The sequence below is a fragment of the Pipra filicauda genome, unplaced genomic scaffold, assembly GCF_003945595.2.
Source record: "Pipra filicauda isolate LSUMZ 115617 unplaced genomic scaffold, ASM394559v2 scaffold385_size793830_pilon, whole genome shotgun sequence".
In the NCBI taxonomy this organism is placed as follows: Eukaryota; Metazoa; Chordata; class Aves; order Passeriformes; family Pipridae; genus Pipra; species Pipra filicauda.
The window spans coordinates 374,333-394,147 of NW_024104515.1; the positions used below are offsets into that span (position 1 = coordinate 374,333).

The 19,815-nt window shown below is 50.7% G+C and overlaps 1 protein-coding gene across 3 annotated transcripts; it reads right to left on the reverse strand.

Moving 5' to 3' along the window:
• Positions 1-745: 745 nt before the first annotated feature.
• Positions 746-18,915, reverse strand: ASXL1 (ASXL transcriptional regulator 1). Of its 3 annotated transcripts, none has more exons than XM_027721782.2 (12): positions 18,828-18,915; positions 14,128-14,210; positions 10,931-11,039; positions 9,723-9,840; positions 9,554-9,648; positions 9,125-9,218; positions 8,707-8,859; positions 8,147-8,310; positions 7,964-8,060; positions 7,379-7,484; positions 6,339-6,954; positions 746-5,591 (listed from the first exon to the last, which is right to left on the reverse strand). In XM_027721782.2, exons 1-12 carry the CDS (start codon positions 18,885-18,887, stop codon positions 2,703-2,705), a joined length of 4,584 nt encoding a protein of 1,527 aa, XP_027577583.1. In that variant the 5' UTR covers positions 18,888-18,915; the 3' UTR covers positions 746-2,702. The 3 variants fall into 3 exon arrangements, with proteins under 3 accessions (XP_027577583.1, XP_027577584.1, XP_027577582.1); XM_027721783.2 differs by having other exon boundaries at positions 9,554-9,606; positions 9,723-9,843; XM_027721781.2 differs by having other exon boundaries at positions 9,723-9,843.
• Between the last annotated feature and the right edge of the window lie 900 nt (positions 18,916-19,815).

Genomic DNA, 19,815 nt, shown 5'->3' on the forward strand with positions numbered 1-19,815 from the left:
GACCATCCAGTGAACTACCAAAAAACAAAAAAAGCCTTTTTTCTCCCCAAAAGCTGGTGCGGGATCACCCACTGTCCCAGCCCTTGTTCTTGTGTGCTGGAAGCACTAAGAAATGTGAGGAAGTCCAGGACTGTATCACCACACAGATCTCAGCATTCCCACAGCCCCAGTCAGGACATCCCTGCTCACTACACAGAATGTCCATGCCCTGAGAACCCAGACATGTAATAATTTGATATTTCCTTACTGCCTAGAAAAGAGAAAGGACACAGCCATAAAGTAATTTTTCAGGTAGTTTCAATAAACTGTAATTGGCATCACGTGTTTATGCTCTTGAGAAACATTTTTAGATTCATTTATTCAACAATGAGGGCAGAAACAGCAGGACCTGCCATGACCCTGGGACCACTCTCGGTGCTGCTGCCCACAGGCATCACCCCAGGAGGGTAGGGATGCCTGTGACCATGGGGGGCCCCACAGTGCCCCACAGCCACACTGTGGCTTTCAGAGCCTTCAGGGAGTCTGTACCCCAAGAGCCTCACAGCATCTCTGCAGCAACTGCACCATCTTCAGTGTTCTGTGAGTGCATAAAACTGGATTTAATAAAGCCAAGCAGCAACACAGCCCCCCATTAGTGACCCGAGCAGAGCTCTGGAACACCCCCAGTTAAAAAAGAGGAGAGGAAAAACCACATTGCCTTACCACAGAGGAGGATTTCAGAAAAAAAGGACCGAAACCACACAAGCAGATTTTACAGTGTTTATTTTTCCAATAGCACAAGGGACAGACACGAGCAGGCCCCCCCCGAGGGCTCTGCCCCCAGACCAGTCCAAGCTGAACACTGCAGTGGCCCCCCAGGAGGCAGAGCCAGCCCCCCATCTTTGGTAAGCAGGTTCCACACCTCCGCTCGCCCTCACCGACACCGCAGCCCTGCCCGGGCCGGGGTGCCACGGGTGCTGGGCTCTCATTCCCATGGGATGAGGCTGTTGGATGCATTAAGGATAAACCATCTCGGGGACTGAACTTGTTGCACCCCTCAGGCTTGTGTCTGAAAGAGGAACTTGCACGCCTGAAAAAAAGTGCATGGTGAAGGGAGGTAGGATGGAGCTGGAAAAGGGACAGGAAGAAACAAAATGAAAATAACCCCCCTAAAACTCTTGCTACTGCCCACTTAAATAAACCAGCGGCTTCTCCCCCTCACTGAAGCAATTCACTCTTGTTTAGGAATTGCTCCGAAGAGGAAGAGGGTTGCAGTTTTGCTCTCCCTCTGTGGATGCACAAGGATGTTCACCTTCCTGCAGCACAGGTACAGCCATTCCCTGGGAGCTCAGGTGCAGCAACAACCACCAAGAGCTTAGAGGAGGAACTGGTGAACTCGCTTGGGTTGGCAAATCCCACCTGGTCATCCTTGAGCCCGCACAGCACAGTCCACCCAGGCACAGGGAGGCTGTCGGAACCCAGACACCTCTGTGGTGAGCCTCACGTCAGGCAAGACAGAATACAGTGGCTCTGACAATAACTAACACCACTTTAATGCAATACTGCTGTAGAGCCTGAAAATCCAAGGGGGGAAAAAAAAAAAAAGACCCCTTTATGCTCTATGTACATTACATCCATTTACAGAGTTGGCCAGTACTGTGTACAACATATAAATATATGATCAAACAGATGCAGAGAGGATACTTACAGGAGCCAAATAATTCACTTTATACATCCAAGAATGAAAATATAAAAAAAGAAAGTTAAAAAAAAAAAAAGAGGAAAGAACACTGCTTTAAATGTTAGGTGATGGTCACATAGATGCACAGCTCGATGCCTGCAGGAGCTCAGCTGCTGTGGGGTTCAGGTCCTCACCACAGGGCTGCAGTGCAGAGCTCACTGCCCACATCCCCGAGCTCCAGGGAACCTCCAGCATTCCACAGCAGTTTGTGGAAGTTGGCCAAAGGAGGCAGGGACAGCTGCTGGGCCACGAGTTCAGCCAGGCAGTTCCCCAGCCACACAGCTTCCTGCAGGCCAGCAGAAGGCATTTGCTTGGCACTTGCCCCGAACTTTTTTTCCTCTTCTTCTTGCATCCTCCACATCAGCTCCATCTGGCACACGGTGGGCTGTACATGGCTCCACAGCCACCTGCAGAGCATGTTCCTGGGCACCATGGTCTGCTGTAGCATCCAAAGACCACACAGGACCATCACTGCAGGGCAGCTCTCTGCTTACGCTCACTGCACAGCAGCACTTCCCACACAAACCAGAAATGGAGATGGCAGAAGGGGAGAGTGGAAGACTGTAGGGCCTCACCTCACACAGCCCTGAAATAGCAAACACCCTCTTCCAGTTCCTTTGGATGTAAGGATTTCCTCCACAGAGGGTCCATGGATTGCCACAGCGAACGGCCTCTCCCCCCGGCATCAGCCTCAGCACGGTACCAGAGCACAGGTGGCAATCCCATGACAGCAGGAAGCAGCAGGATCACTCCCATGGGGCACAGCCCACCCAGACCAGGGTGTCACGGTGAACAGGAACAGGCTCTGCATTGTCGATCTCCACAGGAAGGCAGGTCAACATTTTCCTCACCAAAACAAAGTGTAACAGCGTTTCTACTATGAAGAGAGAGTACTTTGTGTACTTTTGTGTACAGGCGTTAGGATCAGTCATTATCAAAATACACACACTGAATATACAACCTGTCCCATGGCCATAATTTATTATCTCACCACAAGGCACAATACACAGAGCTTAGAGGGTCCTATACAGTCGTCGTGGCAGAAGGCGCCGCAGCCTTTGCACATGATCATGGCCTTCAGGCTGCACGAGCACTGGAAGGAGATCTCCTCGACGCTGCTGCTGTCAGCAAACATCTGCACAGCCAGGGCCGTGCCCCGGCCCGCAGCAAAGTTCGCTTTGTGGGTGAGCTGCACCACGCTCCCAGCAAGGCCTCGGGGGAAAGCCGGAGTGTTGGATGAATAATTAAAGCTGGTGGAATTGAGCTGCAGCTTTGAAAGCTTCCCATAAAACGCTTGCTTGATGTTGAGCTGAGAGGGGATGGACGAAGGCTCCAAAGGGTGACTCTGTCCTTTCCCTGGATCCCTTGAAAACTTAAAGAAAGGCCAGTCCACGACCAGTGGCTCGCTCTGTGTGTGCCCAGCCAGCTCCGTGGGGTGCTGGGCTGCATCCCCCCTGTTCTCTGCATTACTCTTGGCTGGGCTGCCACACACCAGCACGTTCTCATTTCTGATCCCTCCTGGCGTGCTGCTGTGCTGCTTTGAAGTCCATTCCTCCCTGGCAGCTGGGATTCCTTCTCCCAATGCACAGCCCTTGTCCAAGGGAATCTGTTTGCTGGGCGACAAGGTTCCCATGGTTGAACCGTGATCCAAAGCCCTGGAATGATGCAGCCTCATGCTGGGGTTGGAAGGAAAACCAGAACCAAAGAGCTTTTTGCCTTGAACTCCACTGTAACTTTTATTGACTGATGCACCTCCTGTCTGGTTTGGTCCAAGAGCAGTTACAGCTGGAGATAAAAACAGAGGCTCCGTAGAGGTGTTCACCTTCTCCGGGCTTTTACCTGCCATGACACTCATTAAGGGGTTGTGCTGTGGCACCCGGTGGACCTTGGACAACTCCTTCTGCTCCTCAAAGCTACAGGAAGAAAACTGTCTTTCCCGAGGGCCCACATCTTCAGGCTTCGGAGAGGCACTTGCCACATTTGCCAGTTGGTCTTGGCAGCTTAAAGTAGAGCCAACCTTGGAATGTTTTTCTGGAACAGCCTGATCCTCTGCTCTAGGCAATGCTGCTACCGATCCACATGTCTTTTCCTGGGGATCTGTGGAAGATCTCACTGAGTGGATGTCATCGCTCCTGCTTCGGGCACTTGTCTTTATTCCTACCTCTGGAGAAGATTCTTTGCTGAAGTAGCAACTGCTGCCTCTGTCCAAGTGCAGGGAGAGGCTTTCCGACTGCTTCTCCAGCACTGGCTGTGCAACTTCCAGCTTGATGTCGATGTGAGACACTGGGAGAACTTCTTCCAGTGGAAGCTTCCCCTTCAGCAGCTGCATCACCAGGGGGTTGTTGGTCTCGATGGAGGACAGGGGTCGAGCAGAGCTGGCCGGACGCTCGGCCTTCTGGGGCAACGGCACGGGGGGTCCCCACCTCTGGGATGGGGGTGCAGGGGAGTCCCCAACACAGGCTGGACTATCTGCCTCCACAGACAATTTTGACCTAATCCCATTGCACCTCTCAGTGCTGCTGTGTAAGGAAGAGCCTTTCCCAGCCACCTCCCTACAGCTGACACTTCTGAAGCACATCTCCACCTCCACATTCTCATCAGCCACGTCCCCTTCCCAGTCGGAAGCAGTGTCTGTTGTTTCACTGTGTGTACTCTGTATTTCCTCATCTCCACTCGCCTTCAGCTCCTGCGTCTCTCCCAGGGGCTGGTGTGCGTTTCCTGGTTCTGTTCTGAGGCACCTCTCCCTTGGCTGCAGGAGCTTTTCAGAGGTATCTCTCCTATTCTGAGAAATAAAGCCACCGTGCACAGAGGGCTGCACCAGAGCCTCTGCATTTTGTTCCTCATTACACCGTTTGTCATCACTGCCTTTCCCTGCCTGCAGCTGGGCAGCGTCACACGCCACAGGGATCACTTTCCTCACTCCAGCAGTCACCGTTCTGGAGGTATTACTATCAGCACCACATTTTTCCATAAAAGTTTCAGAGCTGTTAAATCTAAACCTAGACACCGTCTCTGGATCATGGCGTTCTGTACCACCCAATGACAACTCTGGCAGAAAAGGATAACTGGAAGAATTTTCCTTTACATCAGAAGGATAATCCAGCTGTATGGTGGGAGCACCAACATCTCCAAGTTCCACCACAGCCCTGTCTCCCGTGGGACTGACCCCTGCTCCCTGCCCCCCAGAACACAGACCGGTCACCACGGGAACTGCACATCCCAGCTTTGTGCTCTCTGGAGACGTAGCACAAGGTGGGGGTTCGGTCCTTGGGTCACAAAGGAGCTGCTCAGGGCTCTCCTCCGGCCTCTCAGGAGTCACATTGTCCAAGGATGACTCAGTCACAGCATCACAGAATGGCCTCCTGGGTGACCCATCACCGGGCTGAGCGTCCCCTGAGCCAGCACCTGCAGCACAGCCTGGAAGGCCACTCCCCTCGCTCTTTGAGGAAGAGCAGTCTTGTCTGGAAGAGCGGCAGGAATTCACGTTGGCCTCCTGAGCAGCCCCCCCAGAGTCAGCCTTCCCTCTGCTCAGAGGAACAGGCGACTGTAGTTGTGCTCGTTGTAGATCTGACGCACGCTTTCCATGAGCTCTCTTGGATCTCCTGTGCTGGGAACGCCTGCCGGGTTCTCCTCCACCTCCTCCTTCATCGGTGCTTCTCCCCCCGCCTGGGCCACCCCCTCCTCCGATGGCGGCGGTGGCGGCTTCGCGCTGGGCTCGGGCTTGCAGAGCACGGGCCTTAATGTCTGCGAGGGTCCGGGCCCCGGGGCGGCCCCGGCCGGAGGGCTCCGTGCTGGGGATGATCCGGGGGCAGATCTGGTAAGTGGGCTGACCTTTAACCACCCAGGGTGGTTTAATACGTGAAAGTTGAATCTGAAAGAAAGGGAAGAGCGGTTAGTTCTAATGCCGGCCACCTCCAGTGAAATGCCTTTCACTGGCACCCGCTCATCACAGTTCTTCTCATCGCAACTCCTCTCACGAGAATTCAATAAAAAAATTTCAAATTTCAACTTGGGAACTACTTTATACAGAGAAGCAGCACGTTTCTGCAACCTCTGCTCCGTGCTCTGTAAAGCTCAGTCCACACTAATATTGTTTTACTGGAGCCCACAGGCAAATACAAAGCAAGTTATTTACATTCGCGTCTTCAGACATATCAAACTGTTCTCCCCTACACCAGGATGACCACCCTGGAGCTACCAAAATGGATATCTCTAGTCAAAACAGAAAAAGTCAGAAGGTATACTGAGATTCTGTCAAAAAAAAAAAAAAAAAAGGAACTGAGGAACTACACAGGATAAAGTACACAATTTGAAGGTCTTTTGCTACAAATCAGCTCATCTCAGGCAAAGTGCTTTCTGTATCCACAGAAATGCCAACCAAGGGAGCAAGTCAAGGTTACCCTGTGCTCTTGTGCAAAGACCTTGGGATGACTTTACATTCTTTGCCTGTCTAAATTTGACAGCAGACTGTGGCAATCAGAGGCATTTCACCAGCTCTACCAATGAAACCCTTCGACTCCTTCCCGTAAGGTGGCAACACTTGACGTTTTAGTAATGTTTTGATGCTGCTGAGCACGGCAGACCTGAGACACCCAGAAGCTCTAAAGCTCTTTCTTACCCGGATGGGTGGGACTTTGGGCTCCTCTTTAGTAGGCTGTGGCTTTTCTGGGTGAACACTTTCAATTGTGTTACGAAAGGACTGACGATCTTCAAGCCGGGGCTTCTTTTCGGGGAAGGACGCGGAGGCAGCCTCCTCAAAGCTTTTCCTCTTCTGCTCCTTGGACTCCTGAGCAGAGTTCTCCTGAGGCAAACTGGGAATTCTGTTCCCAGCTGCCAGCGACGGATCTTCCGATTTGCTGTGTGATTTGGAAGTCTCCGGAGAGAGGTGCAGCTCAGAACTCTCCGCCTTCAGTCCTGCAGCTGAGGGGCTGGTCAGATCATCTTTCTTCAGGTCTATCTCAGGCTTTGGTTCTTTATGGAGGGAGGAATCTGGCCCCATGGGAGCAGGCTCTTTGGGAGCTTCTGTGTGCTCGGGTTCCCGCAGTCTGTACAGGCTCCTCCTGGCCCGGCACCGCAGGTCGGCCCGGGAGCGTTTCCGGAAGCGCCCGTCCCTCTGCCGTGTGGTCGGCCCGCGGGGCAGCCTCGCTTCTCCTTTAACAGACAGCTCTGTCCTGTTCTCAGCATCTTCCTGCACCGAATTCTGCTCCTGGGATTCTTCCTGGCTCAGGCCCAACCTGTGTGGCAAACACAAAAACCAGCTCAGACCCGAAGGCCACCCCGATTTCAGTGTTACTGAATAGCACCACCATGGGCAGAGACTCATCAAACCCTCGTTAACTCACCCTGCAAGGGGAGAACCCGCACATTCACCACACTGCTATCACAGGGGATGAGAAAAATAAGAAAATGTAAATATTTGCAAAGAAAAACAAGTAATATTAACTTGTCTTGGACACAAAATATATAGGTTACAAAATTCTATGACCCAGCCAATTCCACTAAGGATTCTCCCGGAGCAACAGTTGGAACGATTCACCTGACAACCCGTACATTTCAAGGAGTTTATGCTGCATCTGCTCAGGTATCATCAAACAGAAACACACTCTGCCACCTGCATAAACACGGATAAAACAGGATAGACAAGGTAAAATTTCTCACTTTTGTCCATAGTAGTCCTCAAAGAACTTCTCTTTCCATTGCTCCACTCTCTTTTCCTTTTCCATCTCCTGCCGGATTCGAACTTGCATCTCGTGGGTGAATTCACCTACAAGGAAGCAAGAGACTGAAATTCAGTTCCAAACAAAACTGATTCTGCAAATGCAGCCTCTAGTGTTTGAACAGTATAGCAGCTGTATATATGAAGGACAGGCTGGTACCACCCTGCTCCCCACCCTACTCTGGATCCATGTGCTGCCTGCAGCTCCATAAGGATGGTGGTCACACAGTCTCGAGTAAGTGTGCAAAAATCATGTTTAACCAGACACAGGCCACCATTTAAGGAAAGATAAGTCTGGCACTACTTTATACCTTCACCACTTAGCTCTGAAAAGTCCCATGGCACCAAAAGAAATCACATCTTTGATTTTAAAGGAGGGAGGGGAAAAAAAGGAAAGAAGAAAAGTTGGGGGTGACATAGTTGGATAGGCAGCAAAGCTGGACTAAATTTCTGTTTGTTAACCGCAAAAGAGAAACAAAAATCCTGTAAAATGAGCACCTATTCCCCAGGAAAGCAGAGCCACTCACCGTCAGCGAGCCGCTCTCTCCAGCTCTGCGCGGCGTGGGTGAAGAACTCGTTGTTCAGAGCGCTGCCGCTGAGGCGCATCAGCCCGTCAGCCCCGACCTACCAGGACACACAGGACACGTCTGCTCCAGCTGTTCCACACTCAAGGGGCAACCAGTGAAGGGAAAACACCCGAGTGCTCATACCTGTCTGTCCACTTCGGGCAGGAGGTAAAGCAGCTGCTGCTGGAAGTGCGACGGGAGCGCGTTAAAGGTCCTGGAGTTGATCAGCGCCCGCAGGTTTGTGTTGACGAGGATGGAGCCAGGGGTTTCAAAGTCAATATCCTCACCCCTGTTCCGTTTCATTTGCCCTGGAGTTTAAGGACAGGCAAATAAAATTAACATTGTTGTATATAAGTATTTCAGCCTGATGGGCAGGAAATTAATTTAAACTACTACAGCGAAAGGAGCAAGAGACGAGAAAGACTGCAGCATGCAAGTGTGAAGAATGACTCCAGCACAGTAATTAATAGACACATCTGGAATTTTAATATGAGGTCACAGTTCTGCCACATTCAGGTACAATTCTCAATGCTTCTCTTCAGACCAGGCAAACTTTTAAGCAACTGTCTCACTAATGTTCAGGGTGGAAAGCCTGGCTTGCGACCTCAGATCATCAAATGCCTCCTGAGGGAAGAGATCCTGGCGCTCCTTTCTCAGATTCAACATCACCGATTATTCTTCTACCTGTAACCAGAGGCACATACCAGTCGTGGGCTTTCGGATGCCCCTCAGTAGCTGTGGAGGATCCCTGTTTATCTCTGTCCTGCTGCGCAGGCTGGTTTTGCACAAGGCCAAGGAGCTGCTGCTGCTGCTGGATGTGCTGCTGCTCTCTCCGTCAGCGTGCCTTCCTGTGAACCCTAAAAGCAAACCAACCTCATAAAAATACACAAAGAACAGCCAAAGGGAGAGTGGTTGAACATGCAGGAATTATCTGTTACTAACAGATCTGCTATTATGGGGTACTGTCCAACTATTTTGATGGAGTTAAACATACACACAACTCTCTGCAGTCACACTCATTCTCAGCAGGTGTTACAGAAATCCTCAGGCAAACACGGATGACTGGGAGGTTGAGAGAGATCTGTGAGGTCATTAGGAACCCCCTCCCAAAGCCATGCTCACCCGAGGCAGACTCCATGTGTGCCCCGTTTACTTTCAGCGGGGTTAACACCACCCGAGGCAGCATCACACCCGTCTTTTTCTTCTGTTTGCTTGTCTGCAGGCCAGATAGAAACCAAAAACAAAACAAAGGAATTGAAGGCATTAGGGAAGAGTAAAATGATCTTCTAAACAGCATGTTCTTTGGTTAAAGAACTAACTGGCTGGCTCCTAGGCAAATCTTCAGATGTCACTATACTCAGGACTGGCAGAGAATTCAACTTTGCCTTCCCGTACATGATCCCTCCCCATCCTGCCAACTCCTCACCCAAGGAAACAGTCCCTCAATTCTGAGGCACCTGTGCACAACTAGTCCCTGTCACACCACCCCACCAGCAACGAGAGCTCCCATTGAGAGGCTTCACTCTTCCCATTAGTCCCACATTTTCCTACCTGGGAAGTGGTTCTGTAGCTCTCCCTGGTAGCAGGTCCCTTGCTCTGAGATTCTGTGGAACAGGAGGCGTTAGAGGAGGTTTCATCTAGAGACACTGAAAAAGATGGGCTCTCAGTCAGACACAGGAGTAGGCCCTAGAGTTTAGGGTTAATGCCACCAGACACTTACCATCATTGTCACCACTCACAGTGCTGGCTTCGTTGGACCCACAGCTTTCTGCGTCTGCTGTGTCCTCCAGCTCCTCCCCTTCTGGCACTGACAGGTTCCGGGACCACTGCAAGGCATCCTTCTAGAGGGGAAACACAACTGAGGTGGATACAGCCCTCCCTCCCTCCCAGACTTACACCAGTGGGAGCCTTTAACCTTAATCCTTGATGCAGAAAGATTATTTTAAAGTACATTTGGGCTCACAACAGAACAGAAGTCACCTAAACTACAAGCAGGTCATAGCGCCCTCCTAGACGAGTAACTCACACCCCCAAAATATCAGGTTAATAATAATTAATTCAATAAAAAAGACTAATAATTTGTCAAAATTTTTTGTAAGCAAGGAGATCCTATTAAAAAGAACTACCTAATTCTTGCTAAGAAAGAACAGGTAGCATTAGAGGAGCCAAATACTAAGACAGTAAGCTTAGGAGATTTTTCTTCTACTTGTACAAGCAAAGCCATTTCAATGCCACCTATTTTCAGCAAAATAAGGTGATTCAACAAGATTTTCTAACAACGGAAAATAGATGGAAATGAAACAGCTGAGATACCTGTTGTCTGTCAAGTTGATACTCATCAGGGAATCCAACAGTACAAAACAATGCAAAAGAAAAGCCCAAGACCAGAAACATTTTCAATATTTAAGATTACTGGGACAATAAATGAAAAATTAAAAAAACATGTTCCAGAGAGACTTCAAGATTTGAGGAAAATACTGATGCTAAATAACACTGAATGTGGTGGAACACAAAACAACCAACCAAAAGAATAAATATGCATTTTCCTATCAAGATTTTACTTGTTGCTACAAGCTCTTGGATCAATTTAATTCCTTGGCTGGTTGTTTTCCCTCGTGGATGGCAGCAAGGGAATGCATGGGACTGTTCCAATAAGCAGCTGCCTGAGTGGACACCAGGTACTGCAATAAGAGGATTTATCTTGCTTGTGCAATTCAAGAAAAAAATAGGGGTTTTTTTTAAAGTTATTTATCATAGATGGCTGAATATAACTGAAAGGTACAAGCTCCAAGGAAATAATGAATTCCAGACTCTCTCTCACATGACAGTCCCACCTGCAGCACACTGCCCCTGATGCTCAGTGGCAGGTAACACTCAGCCCTGCACAAGGAGCAGAACTCACAGCTGGGAGCAGAGCTCAGCATTTACCTTGAGTGTGAAAAGGCTGATGCGTCCAGGCAGTTTGTAAAAGAGCCCGTCTCCTCCCCGGGAATTGGAGTGGAGCATGGCGTTGAGGCAGGCCAGGGGAGACGTGCCACTGGAACACAGGAAGGAAGAGAGGGAATAGTTTAAGAGGTGGGTTTATCAAGAAAACAGCCTGAGTGATCTGGTTAAAAGGGCACCATTTAGCTGACAGAGGGGAACAGAGGTGATGTCACAGACTTTATGGGACGGACACTTCAGTCAGAACAGTGTCAGTGCTTTCATTCTGACCTGTACACCAGCCTCAGCACATCACACCGAGCCATCGGCAGCAAACAGGAAATGTGACACCAATTTTAAGCTGCCCTCATCTGGTTGTAGACATTTCTAACTTTTATTACCTGTTTCCTCCCCTCCTCTGCTTGAAACCTTCAGTGTTGGATTGACTTTACAAAAACCCCAGATTTATTCATCAGTAGAAAGACGTAAACAAACCGCACACACATGTGTTACTGGAACGTCTCCCTGACACATCACAGACCAAACTGCACAAGCAGAGCTCGAGATGAAGGCTCTGATGCACTCACTCACTCACTCACAGGTTCTGTGTAGCCCCCTGGTTAAAGCCCCATCCTACGCTCACACCAACGGAGCTGCTGTGCCACGTAATATTGTGTTTTCCGCTCAGTCCCACATGTACAGAAAGTTATCTGGAAGAGACATTACAGCAGCACTGACTGCATTTTTAGTAAAAGTGAAACCGAAAACTGGATCGAGATAAAATACTTCTAAGAAAATCATCCTCAAATCGAAAACTTAGAACGCTCTGTTTGCACCCTGAATGTGTTTGGGTTTTGGACATTCCTTCATAGGCCTTGGCAACAGGCAAAGTTACCCTGTATCACTTTTAGATAACATGAATAAAATTTCCAGCCTGGTGTCCTGTTAGACAGTGCTTTCCCCTCTGTGTTTACCGGATGCTCCAAGCACACTTGCCAGCCACAGAGCTCTATTAAAACAGCAAAGTAAGTAGATCTCCCCGAAACAAGAGAAAAACAAGCAGTTAAAACTCTGTTAAAGTAGCTAAACTCGGTATGGTGCTGGGCCCAGTGTCCTGGCTCGAGCACCAGCCTCATGGGAACATCAGTGTCCCATATGGAACATGGTCCTCCTGGCAGAGCAGCGTGACCCCTGAACTGGGGAGCCCCACCTCAGGACTGATTCAGAGGGAAAAACATCTCGAGGCACTGAGCTATTTCCTTCAGGAAATGGAGTTTCAGGAAAGGCTTCTATACAAGCACCAGCAAGCCGGCTGCACGATCAACCAGGCAGGCTCACTGCCTTTATTCTGTGAACAATCATGCTCTGAAGAAAACAATCTTTTCTTACAGCAGAGAATTAATGACCGGGGAAGGAAAAGCAGATATTCCCCAAGGGAAACCACCGACCTTTAAAGGAATTAGTTAGCTTTGCGGGATTTAACCTGACACATGCTCTGAAGTCTGGTCTTTACTTATACACTGTGACAGGCCACTTGTAAAAACTGGGAAAGCACAGGATAATTTCTGTGTGTGAAGAGCCCTGCTATTACCTTTGGCAGAGGACAGCCTGTGCACAGAGATCTGCAACTGCCTGCTTAGGTAACAGGACTGATGTGAGAGTTGTAGAGGACTGACTGAAGCAAAACTGTATGAAAGTCCTCATTAAATTCTGTCTGAATTCTACTCGTGGCTGTGAAACCACTGCCCATATCTAAACCAGTGAAGATCTCCTCAACAAGAGTCATAGAATCCGAAGATGGTTTGGGTTGGGAAGGGACCTTAAAGACCATCTCATTCCACCCCCCTGCCATGGGCAGGGACACCTTCCACTAGACCAGGTTGCTCCAAGCCCCATCCAACCTGGCCTTGGGGCATCCACAGCTTCTCTGGGCAACTCATGACAGGGCCTCACCACCCTCACAATAAAGAATTCCTTCCTCATATCCAATCTAAATCTACCCTCCTTCACCTTAAGGTCACTTCCCTTTATCCTATCACTATGTGCCCCTGTGAAAAGTCCCTCTCCACCCTTCTGGTAAGCCCTTGGCAGGTGGGCATTCCAACACCTCCAAATTTGATGCAGTTGCACACACAGGCCCTGCACCTCTCCAAACAAGGGCAGGTCCCAAACCCAACACTTCTGTACACGTCACTGATTTTCACTGTTTAAATCACCCCAGCTGTTTCCTGATTTCACACAAATTAGGAGCAGAAACAAGCTAACATTTAGGAGAAACCAATTTACCTTCTGTAGGTGGGTAAAGTACAGGTTCAGGAAACGCAAACATCAGGGTGGAAAATAGTCCACAGAAACAAAGGGAGGGGGAAGCAAGACTAGAAACAGTCCATGCATCTGGATCCCCCAGAAGTCCCTCCCTGGGCAGCAGCTTTTTCTGTCTCTGGTAGTCAAACTTCCTTTTTTTTTTTTTGCCAGGCAGCACTAACTGAGGCATTTGGACTATCACAGTTACCCACTTTCTTTGAGCTGCAAGACACTCTGTATTTCTACTACTGTCATGGAAACAGATGGAAGCTCACAGGAACTTAACTAAGGAAAGCGATTTCCCACTTCTGCCCTTTCCAAGGCTCTATATCAGGTTCTTTTCCATATGAAAACCACCTTGAGATGGGCATCAATGTCAAGAGCCACAACCATGTGAGCTGTGCTCTCTCAGTGCTTGAGAATCTGAGCAGCAGCCAGTGTAGTGACATAAAATAAAGAAGACTGACTTGAGTCTCCTAAAACATAATATCTGCTCTGGAAATGAAGCATCAGAGGAGACAAAACTTAAACCATTCTCAAACTCGAGTCACAATAGCAGAAACTGCTGGGAGCTACTCATGAGAGAACCACACGAGTGAGTGGTAAGTACAGCACAATGCAGGGGTCTGATCTGCAAGAGGCATTTATTTCACAACAGATGGGTGAAGGGACTCTCTGTGTTGTAAAAAAACAATCCACAAACAGCTTCCAGTTATTGTCAAAGAAAAAACCCCACAACCTGTATATAAATGTCTGTACTGTCATCTGAAATTACCAGGCTGGAAAAAGGGAAGCCAAGTGGGCTGGGGATGAGGCAGAACTGCACGAAGCAACACAAGCCTTCATACGCTGCCTCCCCCATGCTCCATGCTGGTTTAGACAAGATCATCAATACTAACCTCATTTCCTTTAGTCCTTCAGCCTCTATGACCTGCAGAATCTGTTTGGGGGTCATGGGAGCATCAGAGTAATTTTCCAGCACCTGAAAAGACAGAAAGACCATGTGTCATTACAGAATCAGCTTCTGCATTCCCAGCACTAGTCCATCAGCTGTGGCCCAGACCCAGTAATGTGCCTCTTCAAACTTGATTCATCTGCAAAGACACACAGTAAAATTTCAGGCTACCTCAAGATCCCAGTGAGCATCACAAAAGGCTTTACCTTCTTCTGGTCCCTAATGAACTGAAATACAAACATGGAGGAGAAAAAGCAGCAGAATTTGGCCTTGACCCCAGGGGAAGCTTTACTATAGACTGTAGACGTCCAGTAGACTTCAGTATACATTAGACCAAGCTGCTGCCACATAAACCTTCAAAACTGAACATCAGGTCAGTGACCTTTAATGATGCAGAGTGTTCTCCTACCTCTCCACAAAGCATCCAGTATTCTTCTGCCACTAGAAGTATTACTTTTAGCACAGCCATACAGTCCAATAGTGTACTTTCCTTGGATTACTGCATTCATTTCATCTTTGCTCCATCCCAAGAAGGGAACCAGAGCTAAGAGTCAGAATTCATGTCAGAGAAGGACAGAATTCAGAAAAGAACAAAATAACAGTAAAGGATTTGGAAAAAAAATAGGGCTGGAGACACTAAAAAGACTGAGTGCTTGCCTTTGACACAAAATGAGGAAAATCAGATATTAAAAGGCAACAAAATAAATAATAAATCATCCTTCCGTATATTATATGAAGAATAGAATTGCCAAAGAACTAAAGAGGTTATTACTTGATTTTCTTTCAAAGCCTGTGGAACTTAAGTGCTCTGAAATGTCTAGAAGCAAGAACTCAAGGATTCAAAGAGAGGACCGGACATTTCTGTGGATAAGAAGATTACCCACATAAACAGGAAACAATGAGCAAAAATAAGCTGCAGTAGATGTAAACCACGCTGCTTCTCTGGGAGCAGATTACCCTACAGCTGCCGACCACACGCCGGCTCCTGCCTTCCCCGGCAGCAGACAGTGCTGCTCTCGGAATGCAAAGGCACTGAGCTCACAGACCTGGGGCTGAGTGAGGAAAGACAGGGTGAGACAGGCACAGGACATGGTCTGGAAAAGCCACAGGACATGGCCTGGAACAGGCCCGAAAAGCAGCAATTCACTCAGGAAAATTTTATCATAACCCTGGTCTAAATTCCCCCGATGTCGCGGTGTTGTCTGTCCCCATGCTGTAGGAGTCAGCAACACGGAGCTGTCTCTCAGTCTGACTCATGTAGGAACCGACTGGAGAGACCCAAACGCCCCATTTCCATCAGCGACATCTCGAAGTGAGTCACTGTGGCAGCCACGGCAACAGGACACGTGCAAAAACACCCCAAAGCTGTGCAGGGCTCCATTTTCACCTCCAAACCGTCCCCACTCTCCACCAGTAAAGAAGAACCCAACCCATGACACTCCAGTTCTGCACCTCAACAATATGTTGTGATAAGGCCAGGCTGGACATGGCTTGGAGCAACCTGGAGTGGAAGTGGTCCTGTGCCTTGCAAGGGGTTGGAACGGAGATATCTTTAAGGTCCCTTCCAATCCAAACCACTCTGTGATTCTATAAAAGGAATTTCTTAAATCATATCCACCCAACAGGTATTTTGCAGATGCCTGAAACTCACAAGCATCTGAGAATGAGGGAAAAACCTGGATGGGGAAGGGAATTTGAGAACTAACCTGATTTGAAACCCAATGCAAACACAAAGAGTTTAAAGCAAAGATCAAAGCGAGTGATAAGCCATATTCAGAGACAGTAAACTAATTTAATTCCATACAGCTCCATCACACTTTTTCCTCCTTCCACAGGTCACAAGGTCTCCATGCTTCCCTCCTGAGCTGTCACCCCATCACTCAAAGGCAGCAGACAGCTGACACGGGGAAATGCATCGCTCCCGAGCCCAGAGAGATCCGCCAAACGCAACACGCCTGTTCCAAAAAAAATCAGGGAATTATTCAAACCTCTCTCTAGTGACAGACACAGCAAGCGAAATACACGGCCTAGAACTGAGCACGAAGGAGCATTTACATACAGATAAAAGAATCTGCACTCAGGGGAACAATTTCCAATCAAGAGCTGTGTTAAGTGTACAGAGCCCTTAACGGAAGAACTGGGGGAGAGAAGATCCTGCAAGCTTTAGGCACCAAACCCCAGCCTCCAGAGCTGGCCCTCCATCCTTCTCCAACCTGACACTTCCACTGCCACGTCAACCTTCCCACCCAGAGCTACAACTTCAGCGTTAGTTGTTAGCTATTCCTTACCCCCAAAACAGAATTTCCCCCCCTCCACTGTTTATAGCCAAGGATTCCTGTGCCCCTTATTATGGAAGTTTACATCACTTCCCCAATTAATTTACTGGACATCCAGTTCTGACAGCATTTGTGGGATAGTGCCATGGCTCTGGGCATCCAGATGAATCTTTAAAGGCTTATTTTAAGGAAAGTGCAGAGCTTTGGCTCTATAGGAGTAGCAACCCTGAAAAGCACTTTTGCCTGTGATTCTCAGAAACGCTGAGAGGAATACAAAATATACCAGTGCACGTCAGAGAGGGAAATTAAAAGCATTTTGACAGGGAGCATGTGTAAGACTAGTGTGAAATAAAGGTCTATTTTTAGTGGATTTACAATCAGTCCTGCAAGCTGGAAGTGCAGCTACGCAACTGTAGGTCCCTCTAAGTGGATAATCTAGTATGAGATCGTTCTATTTCTGGTTCATCAATGGCTCTAAGATGCTGTTGAGGCTTAGACACCTCATGCACCCACTGTGCCTGAGGTTCTGGCCAAAAGACAGGTGAAGGGAACTGTGTGAAGAATTCCTTTCCCCATCATGTGAGGCTGAGGAGATGCATTAGGTGACTGCTTTAAAGTCAGTGTCTCATGTGCTGCTTTGGGCAGCCTATAAATACTGATTTTTTTTCATCTGTCAGGGTTCAGGATGTTTGGATGAGCTGACTTTGTTTGAGGTCACATGGCACAGCCTCTGCCCCTGGGGTCACCTACCAGGAAAGCATCCCTGCCACCTGCAGTGACACACCTGGCTCACAGAACCTGGATCCCAAGGAGAAATGCACGATGGAGAACCCAGACCACCAGGCTCCTGCAGAGAAGTTCCACAGAGGCTGCCCTAAGCCCTTCTTTGGTTTTTCAAGCAAAGCCACGTGGGTCTAAAATATTATAATTTACACACAAAAGATGATGCAAGTTGCTGGAAGACAGATGCTTGTCTGATTAGGTTTCTTCCTGGCAAGCAGTAAGAAAACACTCCAATAGCCAAAGAAATCTTACTCGGGAGCACAAAGACTTATCCTTAACATCCTCAGTACCAGACATGAGTCTCCCTGGACTCACCCACATTGTTCCTCTGAATGTTTATATGCTCCAAGCCATAACCTGGGCTGGCAAAACCAAAACACACACACGGAAACAGAAGAAAACAAAGAAAACAACCACCCTCAAGCCCTGTAGATCTGTTTCTACAGAAGTCCGTGGGCTACACAGGAGGAATATATGTACTGAACACCACTGACAGGGCTATGGGGAGGAAACCATGGATCTGTTCACCCCAACTACAGGCAGCTGGATCATCCATTACTGGACTGGCACTCCTGCACCCGCAAAGATCTGTGTCACTGTGTCACCAGGAGAGAAACACCTCTCTCCAGCCAGCTCTGACCACCCAACTGCCAAGCAATCAGCCTAAACACCTCCACATGCAGCCCTTAAATCAAACCTCTGACCAGCACCTGATTGATGAACTGAAGTTATTTTTCTTGTTACATTTCCTAGTTCACAACTGGGGTCCAAGACAGATCTGAGTCAAACACTTCACAGAGGGAAGTCCAACAACAGCAGCATTCCCACAAACACCACTGGAGCAGGGCAGGGCTTGGAACTTGGAAGACCTCAACAAGGAGATTCCCTAAGACAAAAGGACTAAGATGTACCCGTGGCCATGTCTCCCAACCCCCAAAAGTGACCAAATACGGGCTGATTCAGGGATGTTCCGTACAGCTGCTTCTCCGGGGCAGCCCAGCACAGGGAGGGAACCCACACCCCCGCTAATTAAACCAGAAACTTTTGACAGCAGCTGTGCCCGGGCTCCAGGCCGGGCTCTCTCCAGAGGCTCAGGTTCGCTCCACGGAGCCTTAAACCATCCGAAAGGAGGAGAATGGACCAACCCGTCCCCACAACCCCAGCACACACCGACCCGCTGCGGGACGGCACCTCCCGAGCCCATCCCGGGAGCCGGGACCGGCGGGAGGCGGCGGAGGCCGCAGGGACCCCCGGCGGAGGGCGGGCAGCTCGTTCCGGAGCCCGCCCGGCGGGCCGGGGGCCGCGCTCGCACCGCGCCGGGGGCGCATCCCCTTCCCATCGGGCCGGGGAAGGGAAACAAGCGGGAAGGAGACCCCCGGCCCCGGCGGCCCCGGGTCCGGGCCGGGCACGGGCAGCACCGTCCGCAACCCCCTGGGCGGCCCCGGCCCCCGGCTCGGCCCCACGGCCGCGATGGCGGCGCCGCCGGCCCCGTTACTCGGGGAGGGGCTGGGCGCGGCGGGGAGGCCCCGGGGCCCAGCCGAGCACCCGCGCCCCTTCCTCGGAGCGCCCCCACCCCGGGCCTCACCAGGCGGGCGGCCTCGGCCCACGTGCGCTCCTTCTTCCTCCTCTGCTTCATCTCCTTCATCCTCCTCCTCCTCCTCCTCCTCCCGCGCGGGCGGGCGCGGCGGGCGCGGACCGTTGGGCGCGCAGGCGGGCGGGCGGGCGGGCGGCGGCCGGGCCGGGCCGGGCCGGGGCGGGGCAGGGCGGGCGCGGCGGGCGCGGCGGGCGGGGCGCGAGGCGGGGGCGGCTCCGGGCGCTACGGGAGGCGGCGGCGGCGGCGGCGGCGGCTCAGGCCCGGCATAACAACGGGGTCAAAGGGCCGGGAGCGGGGCGGGGCGGCGGGGCCCGGCGACGGTGGCCGCGGCGGGACACGGCGGGAGCGGAGGGGCGGGGACCAGGGGGGCGGTGCCGGGGATGATTTGAAGGAAAACAAACCGCAAGGGCCGCCGGGAGTTGTAGTCCAACTGGGCGGGCCCGCCGTGAGAGCGAGGCGGCCCGCGGACTGCAAGTCCCGGCGGGCGCCGCGCGGCATGGCGGGAGAGGCCGCTGCCGCCGCATGGCCGCGGTGGGGGGGCGGCACCGCCCGGGCCGGGGGCGGCGGTGGGACCGTGTTGGGGAGGGGGGCCGGGGCCGAGACCCTGCGATAGCCCCCCGGGTGAGAGCCGCGAGTGTTCGCGTTCTGGCATCGGGGTTATCACAGGATCAGAATGATTTAGGTTGGGAAGGACCCGAGGTCATCGGGTCCAAGCTGTGACCGAACGCCACCACATGAACCACAGACCGTGGCACCGAGTGCCACGTCCACTCTGTCCTCGCACACCGTCAGGGACGGTGACTCCACTACCGCCCTGGGCAGCCCATTCCTATGCCTGAGCACCCTTCCTGTGAAGAAATTCTTCCTGATGTCCAACCTAAACCTCCCCTGGCACAGTTTAAGACTGTTCTCCTCCTGTCGCTGGTCACCTGGGAGCAGAGCCCGACTCCCACGTGGATACACCCTCCTGTCAGGAGTT